Source organism: Macadamia integrifolia, chromosome 8 (assembly GCF_013358625.1).
Source record: "Macadamia integrifolia cultivar HAES 741 chromosome 8, SCU_Mint_v3, whole genome shotgun sequence".
Taxonomy (NCBI): domain Eukaryota; kingdom Viridiplantae; phylum Streptophyta; class Magnoliopsida; order Proteales; family Proteaceae; genus Macadamia; species Macadamia integrifolia.
Genome location: NC_056564.1, coordinates 34,599,486 through 34,611,310, shown reverse-complemented (window position 1 = coordinate 34,611,310; position 11,825 = coordinate 34,599,486). Strand labels below are relative to the sequence as shown.

Genomic DNA, 11,825 nt, shown 5'->3' with positions numbered 1-11,825 from the left:
TAATTTGAACCTACAACCACTAAGTCGCAATGGAACAACTTATTGGAACTTTTTTATGATCCAATCATGCATAAATTTGGTGGCCAGTGGCCAGAGCTTTGCTCATGCTCATGCTCATTTAATTTTTGGCCTTCCATTGAATTGAAGCAACAATTTAATGCAAACATGCATTTATAAAAATAAATGAGAGGGTGTTTGGTTGCAAGGATCTGATGAAATGAATGTCTAGATCGGTAATTCAATTTATTAAATATTGGGTGGTCAGATTGTTTGTTCAAATGTTTAGGAACAGAAGACACAGTCAGAGTTCAAATCCTCTACATATGTACATGTAATTTGTCAATACCTATTCCTTTTATTTCTATGAATAGCCCTCTTCACCCTTGAAATGGCAGAAATGTGACAAGTGTTAGCACATGAAGTGTACGTTCATCTGTGCATGGTGTAAGAATTATGGGCTTAATTAAATATTCGGATTGATCAAATACTTGAAAATCAAGTTACATGAACTAATTTGTTCCGCTCTCCAGTTTAGGGATATGTTGGCCCAATCCATAGAGGTTTAGGGTTTTGGGTTTGGACAATATTATATATACTACATTTTGGGTCCTTGCAGCCCTCATTCACTATTCTCCACCTTACAGAAAAAAGAGAGAAAACTCAAGCAGATCTGAAGGGCTATAGAAGCTCTAGAGCAAGAGAAAAAAATGTGAGGAAATACATCAATTTTTTCATCAACACACTCAGACGCAAAGTACATATTGATTCTCCATGTTTTGATTCGAAGTCGTTTTCTTGTTTCTCTATCGGAATCAATTAGGGTTTGATATGAAACCCAACATAGTCTTACACAGGTGGTCTCAACCTAGTCATGTTTGTTGATATTCCAGGCTTTAAGACCTTGGCCATAGTCAGATATGAACTGGCTATCCAGTAGTAAGACCATCTTTGATCATTTCCTCTTGGTTTCCTTGCTTTCTTGTGCGACAAATGGATTAAATGAATGTTCAACCGAAGTTAGCCAGAATTGACCAGTTCCTGCTTCCTGGTCTGATTTCATAAACTACATGAGCTTAATTGTAAGAATCCTGGTGTATGATATCTTAAAGATCTTGTGGGTGTTCCATGTACCCAAGCTGCTTCAAGTGTGTACCAAGTCCATTCCCATTGAATAGGACAATCAAATTCTTGATTGCTTTAATGCCAAAGTGTATGGTCCAGCTCAGTCATATGAACAGGGATGTACACTATTTTACACTTGCATTGTCAGCTTTTCAAACTTTACAAAAATATTGACTTTTCAACTATTTGGGTGCCTTGATGAAGTCATTTTTTTTTCACCATACTAGGGGTTGGATGTGAGTCTTTAGATCACAGGTAATGGACATCCCCTTTGGTGAAAACATACACTTTGATGAGTTCTGTTGTGGGCCTTCTGCCCTATCCCATATTTCTTGCATAATGGGGCAGGCTGGCTAAACCTATATATGGAGCCTGTTGGGCCTAAGGGCATAGAAAACAAGGGCCCAATTGGGCTTTTGAACTAGTGCTTCAAGAGCCAATTCTGATTGTTATAATTAAGCTCCATTTTATTTTACTAAAAATTATCTTACAAGCAAAACAAAATTTTATATGAATGAAAAAAATAAATCATGCATGTCCTACACAAATTTAGGAGAAAAAAAAAAAAAATGATGATGGTATCTTGGTTAGTTATACACTTTTCACACATGGATTACATCGAATTATTTTTCCTCTTAATCACACCCAAATGTGCTTCCTTGTAACTTTTTCTAATTTTTATTTTATTTTTATGTAAATTTCCTTGTAACTTTACCAAAACCCAAGAAAAAAGGAAGATTCGGAATGGCAGACTAACGCAGCTAAGCTAAAAGTAGTGGGCAAGGAAGTGCTCTTCACCGCATGCCCTCCAAAAGAAGCTACATGCCCCGTAACCCTCAATGCCATGCTTGGAAAGCTCCCCTATACCATGCTAACGAAAGCAACCTGACATAAACGCACTAGCACACTCATTTCAATCTGTTTTGAATATGTTTTCATCCACTCGTGCACTTGGTTTTTACATTTTTTGAGCCAAAATTAGGCTTTCCACTCACTTGCCTTGAACAGAAGAAGTAGGCATTATATAAATGTCAAACCCTCGTGTGATTTTGGAAATTTTCACAAGTTGGTCTTTGTCTTGCCCCATGAGAGATTAAGATAGGCATAGGTGGGTTCATGTGAGAATTCCATACACATCTCATTTGACAAAGTTCAAACCAGAAACAGAAGTAAGAAGTGGTAAGTGGTTCAATTAAAGGGCATTCTAAGATCACAGAATACCATTTTTTTTTTTTAAACTCATTTTAAGTTGTAATTTATATACCATTTTAGCTAAGAAACTTATCTTAGTATTTAACATACTAAGATCGGCACCCTCAATTTCTTAGAGAATCTGCACCTAATTAGGAATCCGGATTAGGTTCATAATCTCGTACATCCCAGATTCATGATGAGATTGCTCTTGTAGGTGAACCTGATCTGATCTCCCCAATTAGCATCCGATTGGTGGATGATACACGTACCAACCCCACTTAGCAAGCCAGACCATATTAAGACTTTCGAATTCTCAAAAACATAGCCCACCCGAATACTTGCTTTGACAAAGCTTCTCCCACTTAAATGAGTAAATTAACACCCCTATCAGAGTTATTTCTTCCACTAGAATTGCCGAGAAAGCTTATTAAGTTCATGAAAAATTGTCAGAGGGATAGAAAACTTTGACATTGTAAAAGTGGGAGCACTAGGTACAACTGTTCTACCGTTTTATTGACGACCGTCTTTACTACCACAGACAAAAAGCCCTCTTTCCATCCAGCCATTTTTGACTTGAGACTAGAGAGCATGGCTAGTTCGTTTGTACCAAACTCAGATGGAAGCCCAAGGTATTTTCCATGACTAGAGACGATAGGTAGACTAAGGATATTAGCCACATCCGTTAAAAGACCAGGAGGGGTATTTGGAATAATAAAAAAAGACCCTAGATTTACTCAAACTAAGATTTTGTCATGAAATAAGCCGGAGACGGAGAAGGAGGGGAGAGAGGTTGGGTGTGGAATTAAAAAAAAAAAAGGTTGAATTAACTCATAAGGATAAAATGGTATTTTTATAATTCAATCACTAATAACAGACTAATGCTGTCAGGTTTCTTGGGATTTCAAGTAATATTTTCAATAGCTAGTGGTGTCAAGCACCTGACTATTAGTGGGGTTGTCCAAGTAATTATCCCTAAAAAATACCCTATATTTACTCAAAGATTTTGTCATGAAATAGAATAATAATCAGCAAGAATTCTAGATAAATTTGCACCCTCATCAGTCCCTACTAAAAACATCATATAATCATCCATGAACAAAAGATGGGAAATACATGACGTCATTCCTATAGGTCCTAATACTAGAAATGTGATTAAGTAATTTGGCTTGATAACAAGAAAGCAAATCTTGGCAAATAATAATCAAGTAAGGGCTCAAGGGACACCCTTGTCAAAGCAGGCCCCAATGTGAAAGCACTCTACCAACAACTGAACCATTGACTTTAACAAAATAAGACATGTTAGAGACAACCCACAACTTAACTTTATAAGCAAATTCTATATAAGAAAAAAATAAAAACTCAATTCTATCATATGCTTTATTAGGTCTAATTTTAAAACCATGTAACAGAATGCAAAACAAAACATTTACCTCATCAAATCTTTAATTGAGCATTTGTTAATTTTGGATGTTTCAATTGTTTGGGACAAAATAAAAGGAAGAATTGGATTTCAAATCTTTTTTTTTTTTTGGGGTGGGGGTGGGGGGTGGGGGTCAGCCAGGTAAAAAGGAAAGCCCTTTAACAATTAAGCTTCATTGTACACACTTTATAGTTTTTTAGTATGCAACTTGTTATTGTAGATTCTAGTTATCCTCCGAAGTTCCCTGCAAGTCACAAATAATAGACTAAGCCTGGAGTCGATCTCCAAGAAAGGCTCTCAGATGCTTAAGTTAGTGATAGGTCGGGAAAGATTATACGAGCTCTGAGGATTCAAGATTGCATACCTGCCTTCTTCGTCGGAACTCCCTTCTTATAGTGTCCCTCAATCCAGGTTTCCTCGATTTCGAGGTCCTTTCCCGATGTCATCGATCCTTCGATATAGCGAGTCCCTGTGTGCATGTCAAAGCAATATCGGTTGGTAGACTCCCATTCATGTATGTCCGATGCTATGGCTTATTATTTGTATAGATTCGTTGGGATGTTTACGGTTGACGAGTTTTTTCCTCCATACGTCTTTTTGGTAGGTAACTTCCTTCGTACACCGGTTGATAGGTCTTTTCTTCCATCTGTCAGGTCTCTCATGGCTACCTTTGTGGTTACTTTGTGGCCACTCTTTTGGGAAATCCATAACTAATCTTGTGATTACACCTTAGTTACGTAACTGGGCCTGCGCTTGACCTCGATCCTGAATTTCGGAGTTTGTCCTGGCTGGGGTTTTCGTGTGGAGAGTTCTTCGAGGGCTAGGTGTGGCCGTGCGTGTTATCCCCTTTTTGTCTGTGCTTGTTCACTTTCAGGACCTTAGTATGTTTGTGTTTATTCACACATCTATCCTGTCTTATTCCCTTCGGGATTGCATGAATCTTGCCTGCCTTTCTGCTTGACTGACCTGAGCAAGGCTTCTTGCTTGTCTACTCGTTTGGTCCGACCAAGTCCTCAAGGTCACGTGCGGCCTCACGTGGTCTCCTCATCTGCTCATTTGGTTCTCAAGGTCACGTGCGAGCTCATGTGATTTCTTGTTCGTTTGTTAGATTGCTCCGAGCAAGGCTTCCTGTTTGTTTGCTCGTTTGGTCCTCAAGGTCACATGTGGGCTAACGTAATTTCTTGTTCCTTTGGTCCGAGCAAGGCTTCCTGCTCGTTTTCTCATTTGGTCCTCAAGTTCATGTTCGAGCTCACATGATTTCCTGTTCGTTCTCCACGTGGCGCCTTCTCCTTGGTTCGTTACATTTATGGTATATCACAATCCAATAGTTTTATTAAGGGAGAGGAGTGGGCATGCCGCTAACTTTCTTGGAACTAGCAGCTCAATTAATGGGGGTTGGGATGATGGGGACATAAATCATTTACAAAAGGGATGGAGAGAGTGACACAGTTTGGGTAGACCAAGAGCATGCCCAACATTTTCTATTTAATTAAGTATAATGTAATATTATAAACACTACATTTTCATCTTCATATTTTACCATTTCCCTCCTTTTAGTCAGTAAAAGAGCAAGAAATCAATGAAACTTAAGCAACTTTCTATTTCATCCAATAAAGATTTTCCTTTGTTTGATTGCTTGTTAGCATTTTGGTTTGAATCCTCTCGTAATTAGATCTATAAAATTTTTAAATAAAAATTCTAAAAATAAAAAATAAAATTTTGTAAGAATATCTTTCCTTCTGCCCGATTTTAGTTTCTAGGATTTGGTATATTCCGATTAATTCCTGACTGGTTCCAATCTGATTTGAATTGTACTCGACGGGGGTCATATCTGATTTTGGGTTTTAAAATATTGTTTAGAGAGATTTTGCATTTACCTTCCTTTAGTTAAATAAAGATTCCAGCTAAAGGGACACCCATCATAAATGGATTTATGTAGTTTCGTTTCTTTTGAGGGGAATTTACAAATAATTTAAAGGGAAAAAAAAGTACAATTGCCCGTAATATAAGTCCTCTCAAAATCTCTTTCCTTTCTAACCATGTGGATCACCTATATACAAATTGTGAGCAATCCTTCCTGTGCTTCCATTGGCTTGACATAGGGGCACCTTGTAGATATCTCCCTTTAGATCATGTTTGTACATTTTTATTTCTATTAAAAACTAAGGACCTAGTTTCTTTTCATCCATGGAGAAGAATGAATCTCTTCACCCACTCTATTTCACTTTCTAATTGAACTAAAAAATGATACTTTGGACCCTAAACAATTGGGGATGAGATTTAATAATGAATCCAAAGTCCATGGCATCACATTTATGATGAGAAATTTCTTCCTGAATGTGATAATGATAGGGGACCCCTATGGCCCAGGCCCAGGCCCAGCTTTTATCAATATCATCCTTGTAGAAAAGTTGCCAGATTCTCCGGAATCCTCACAAGAATAGTAACGATCTATCCCAACTTGACAATGACTCTTAGATGATACATTCTTGGCACTGGGTTGGGGTGGGGGCTAGGTGAACTTTTTAAAGTGGTATCCATGTCATCTCCGATGTGAGACTTCCATGCCAACCAAGACATCATTATCCTCTCTGACCTTCCCGGGATGGCCTTCAGACTCCAATCTACCTAACTATATTCTCAAAGTTAAGGGAAGGAAGACAAGATTGTACTTTAGAATAAGTAGCAAATAAAGAAAAGCTGGAATTAATATAATAGCTAGGGTCAATGTCTATAGTTGGTTACTACTTTTTGTAGCAAAAGGAGCAATAGTGTGGTTTAATAAAAATATGTGTGTTTCCTCTTGCCTTCCATAGACTAATAGTGAGAATGCTAAGAGAAGCCAACCATGGGCTTCATAGTGCAAACCCACCAAACTGACCCCTCTGTTTCCTTTCATCACAAGCAACAACATATTTTCCATTTCTCATTTGCACATTTCTTTGGTCTTCTGATCTTTCTTCTTTCCTCTTGTTAGGTAAGTAGCAATCAGATCACATATGTGGGCCAGTGATCATATCAGCCAAGCTAGACTAGTAATATAGAAAATTACTATAAATGTTGATTGACACATGGAAAATCTGCCAAGGGTTGTCAACCAGCCCCTATTCCTTGATACTAAAAATAAGAATGATCATATTAAATGAATTATAGACATTCTGTTTGCCTCCACTAGCTACTAATAGATTCTGATCTTGTCTACTAATGTGACAAATAGTGAATCACCTTAACCTATAAAATTAAATGACTATATTTAAACTTATTATCTTAATTTTTCAAACTAAGGAGAAAAAGTTGTAATAAAAAATTCATAAGAAAGCACATATTCCACATTTCTCTATCAAGTAATTCCAAGTCTAAGAAGGTTGCTGACGAGAGTAGGAGACCTTTCTTCATTTGAACATCAAAAAAATTCTTTTCATCCAAATCCTTAATAACAGAATGTCAAATTCCTAAAGTTTTACCAAACCCAACCATGTGGGCTCTTAAGTTCTCTATAAATACTGCAACCCTTGTTTGTGTATTTCACCACCACAGAAACTTTCATTCTCAGCTTCTTCTTTGCTTCTGTGTTGCTTAGCTTTGTCCTAAAATGGATTTTTCTCTCAAGCCTCTTGCTTTCCTCCTTTGCTGTTTGCTTCTCTGGCAAACTCAGACTGATGCTTCAACATGCAGTGACTGCTTCACCCAATCAAGGGCAGCTTACTACCCAAACTCTGATGTGAATGGAACAGAAAGTAAAATAGAATCAAAACCCAGGAACTGTTTTCATATTCTGCTTAGTAATATTTAGCATACATAGAAGTTTAAGTTTCTAATTTTATCTTTATTTCTTATGGAATTGCAGCTGGGGCATGTGGATTTGGATCATTTGGAGCAACAATCAATGGCGGCGATGTATCGGCGGCATCTGATCTCTACAGAGGTGGTGTAGGTTGTGGTGCTTGCTATCAGGTGAGATGCACCAATGCTAAGTATTGCTCAGACAATGGAGTAACTATAGTCATCACAGATAGTGGCTCAAGTGATCACACTGACTTTATACTTAGCAACCACGCCTACAGCAAGATGGCTCAGACCAAAGATGCAGCTGCATCATTACTAGCCCTTGGTGTGGTTGATATTGAATATAGACGGTAAGCTTAATAATAAACACTATTGTCACTAGAACAAAATTCAAGTCTTAAATGCATGGCTGAACCCATTTGGGCTTCCTTTGCAGTGTTTCATGTAGCTACCCAAGCCATAATATGACAATCAAGATTGATGAGAGCAGCAACTACCCCTACTACCTGGCCTTTGTTATATGGTATCAACAAGGCAACAAGGATATCACTGCTGTGCAGCTGTGTGAGGTGAGTCATTTCTTGCTCTAGTTTTGGGTAAATTGAGCTTCTTCATTAGTTCCTAAAGCAACTTGACTCGGGGCTTACCGGAGTCAGTCGGTGCCCATTACTTTAGGATCCCACATCGTAATTGCTTCATTTAAGTAATCGGTCGTCATAGGCTTGCCATGGTACCATTTATAAAAAGTCGGCTGGATATAAGTCTTTAATCGAGCTACCATTAATCTGCTAAACGAGACATAAATTGGCTATTGAAACATATATCCCTAAACGGGCTCTGATGACATTTTAGGATCCCAACATGTCAGATTGAATGAAGAGTTTTAAATGGGGTCTGAATGACATCTAAATATGTCACGCTGAGTCAATCTCTTAGGAGGTCAGTCCCGGTCGGGTGACTGTTGGGATGGACCCTTGCACTGGAAGCAACTGACTCTTATTTGGTCTGGGCCGGACTCCATTTTCCTGGTCAAACTCGGTGGGGCCTCAAATATTGGTATTTGGGTTGGTTGACCTTCTAAACCTTTTCAATTGTGGGTTTTCCATGATAGGAACTTAACCAACCACGAAAATCAATCTTCCTTGAATCCAATCTTCCAAACCAAATCACCAAAAGAAAAACGATTAATTAGGATTAGGGATTGACTTGATCCAACCCACGAGTCCAATTTCACCACTTTCCACCCTACCAACCTAGTTTTGTATATAGTAATTAAATCTTATTCATAGTTTCACACATATAGCATTTAAGCCATGGAGTGAAAGTCTTGCACAAGTACATGCACTAACAATCTTGATATATGCAGACCCAAAATTATTCATGTAAGCTGTTGGATCGGACTCATGGAGCTGTATGGGCGACTACCATGCCGCCGAGTGGACCGCTGTCAATAAGGATGCTTTTAAGCGGCAGTGATGATGGAGATGAGACATGGATAGTTCCTGATAATAACATACCACAAGACTGGACGGCCGGAGCCACATATGACACTGGAGTACAAGTAGACTTGTAAACAAGCTGAAATAGAATGGCTCTCTCATCGATTGGATTTGTGCTATTGATGATCCTGACCTTTTAATTCTTGTTATATTGTTACTTTTACTATTCTTTCTTTCTTTTTTCGAAGGTTATTGTAGTTGTAGTTTTCAGTTTGTAACTTGGTAGGTATGGTGAGGAAGTCTTTAATCTTGATTGTATTCATAAAAAACAATAAATATGTGAGCTTACGATTAATAAATAAATGTATTTTGCAATCATTACGAGTAGCTAATTGTTTATTTCAAATTTTTAATAGATATCATATTGATTATTGATTCAAGTAAAAAGATACGAATTGAAAAGTCAGGAATTTGGAGAGAGAAAGCCATCTTTCTTTTTCAATTGAACCAACAATGATTTAAAGCAGAAAGATTTAAAAAAAAAAAAAATTCTACATTTTTTTTTACCCTCTCGTAAGATAGCTTGCATCACTCGACACTTCATAGTACTATGATTAATTGAACTAGGGTTTAGGGCTTGGAGTTTGGGATTGGATCCACCATTATGAATATTTCCCCTCCCAAGTCAGTTTGGGCAAGTTTGGATATAATAGAGGACGATTAGGACTGGTCAATCCTTATACAACTCACTGAGATGGGGGATTATAGCGAGGAGGGAGAGGGAAGAGGAAAGTAAAGGCCAATGGGGTGAGCTAGCTGCCACCCTTGGCCTAGCGGTAAGTCTTCAGATGAGACAATTCAATGACCCTACATGATGTACATGAATTTGACATAGGACATAAGATTCACCCTTAGCAAGGAGAACCAAAATATATTTCTCATGATGCCTTCATATATGGTGATCAAGCGGTATGGCAGTGCATTTTTTTTACATACCCGAAGTAAGAGACTAAGGGTAATGGTTTCACCAAAGGTGAATCGAGTGTGTTCACAACAGGCCTATGACTATGTCAGACATACCTAGAAAATTATGCATGACAACAAGTCAAAACTATTGTTATCATTTAAAATAGGGCCAAATCATGGGTGCTTTAAATGCACACATGGGGTATCATAAAGGGGGTCTTCGGAAAGGTATTAAGACCCTATAGGGCTTTGTGAACCCTTGAATGGAGGTGGAGAAAATCTTTGTCCTTCAAAATTTCAACATAAATCCCCAAACAGTAAATACATGAAATTTATAGAAATACCATTATATTCAAAACTATCTAAACATGATAGAACAAAGAAAAATAAACTAATCATTGCAATGAATGCATGTAAAATTTATTTAAATAAACCTAAACCTAAACCTAAACCTATACATGATTTAATCTTACAATAATGAACATGATAAGTTAGAATAAATATAAATAATACAAAACAACTTAAATACGGCTACATGCAAAAATCTAAAACGAAAATAAGAGAAAACTACTATAATGCAAAATAACCTTTTTTTCTTTTTCGCTAGAAGATCAAAAATTTTATTAAAGAGAGAAAAAAGAATAAAAAAAGATTACATTGAGCTCAAAAAAATACGGAAGGGAACCTCCACCTTCGGCAATGCCGTCAGCAGAGGTTCACAACTGCTTTCTGTAAAATCTGAACCGCGGCCTACCAGATTCATCGATGAGAAGTTCGTTGATGATAGATGGAGGCAAGTTTGCTCTCTGACCAGACCAACCCGACTTGGCAGCTTCTTTGGCGAGGAAGTCAGCAATTGGGTTGGCTTCTCTGAAGCAATGAGTGACCTTCCACTGAATAGAGTCTATATAGTCAAGAAGATTATTCCATTCTTGAAAAACAGACCAAGGGATAAGTCTGTGGCGAAGCATCAATACAACAGAGAAAGAATCTGATTCAATCCAAAGTTGTCTGACGTCCATGTCACGAGCATAGGCCAAGCTTTTTATGTCGCTCCAAAATTCAGCTGCAAAATTGGTAGCAATATCCAAGTAAGCACTGAAGCAAAGGAGATTTTTTCCCCTCATGATCTCTGAAGATACCTCTGCCACCCGCGCGATCAGGGTTCCCTTAGGAGCTCCCATCAATGTTAAACATATAAAATTGTAAGAAATTTAAAATGTAAATTCGTGCACAAAAGTAACCTTAAAACTAAATATGTAAAAATGCATGAAATTATGAGAAAAAACTATTAAATAAAATCTAAGAACTTGTTAAAAAAAAAAAATGTAAAACTTATGAGAAATGTTAAACTAAATTAATTAACTTATCCTATTTGTTTGGGATCAAAATAATGTAAAATAGATATAAAATAATATATAATTTTATTGCTAAAGGATCATTTGGATTAAAAAGAGGGGAAAAAAAAAATAAAATACAAGAAATACTAACATAAACTAGAAAGCGACCTACGACAATACCATCACAAAGAGGGAGCTCACTAGCAAGGAAAAAGAATCATCCAACACTTAGAAACAACCCGGAATCTAGGTCTTTGATTTGGTTACACCTTTTTAACATCTCAGATGTCAAAAAAACACCTTCATTGGATTTTTAAAGTTGCACCTCTACCAGACTTTATTAAGTTTCCTAAAACTTTAATTAGTTTAAGTTTCCTAAAACTTTAGCTAGTTTAAGTTTCCTAAAACTTTAATTTCTTTATTATTATAATAAAGAAATTCAATTAAGAAACTGAAACTCTTTTAAGTTTCCTAAAACTTTAGTTCCCCTTTTAAATCTCTCTTCTTTCCATAAACTTGGTTTATCCAATATGACTCAAATAATTGCTTGCTAAGAAA

At 37.1% G+C, this 11,825-nt stretch overlaps 1 protein-coding gene across 1 annotated transcript; it reads left to right on the top strand.

Annotated features, from left to right (window-relative positions):
- The first annotated feature begins 7,254 nt into the window (after positions 1–7,254).
- Positions 7,255–9,339, top strand: LOC122087575 (expansin-like B1). Its single transcript, XM_042656750.1, has 4 exons — positions 7,255–7,473; positions 7,584–7,872; positions 7,959–8,091; positions 8,889–9,339. Exons 1-4 carry the CDS (start codon positions 7,329–7,331, stop codon positions 9,093–9,095), a joined length of 774 nt encoding a protein of 257 aa, XP_042512684.1. The 5' UTR covers positions 7,255–7,328; the 3' UTR covers positions 9,096–9,339.
- The last annotated feature ends 2,486 nt before the right edge of the window (positions 9,340–11,825 follow it).

Bases quoted from the DNA above. Each gene is read 5' to 3' on its own strand.
- LOC122087575 (XM_042656750.1), top strand. From the start codon at position 7,329: ATGGATTTTTCTCTCAAGCCTCTTGCTTTCCTCCTTTGCTGTTTGCTT. The intron at 7,873-7,958 runs GTAAGCTTAATA...CTTCCTTTGCAG, and splicing joins GTTGATATTGAATATAGACG to TGTTTCATGTAGCTACCCAA. The intron at 8,092-8,888 runs GTGAGTCATTTC...TGATATATGCAG, and splicing joins CTGCTGTGCAGCTGTGTGAG to ACCCAAAATTATTCATGTAA.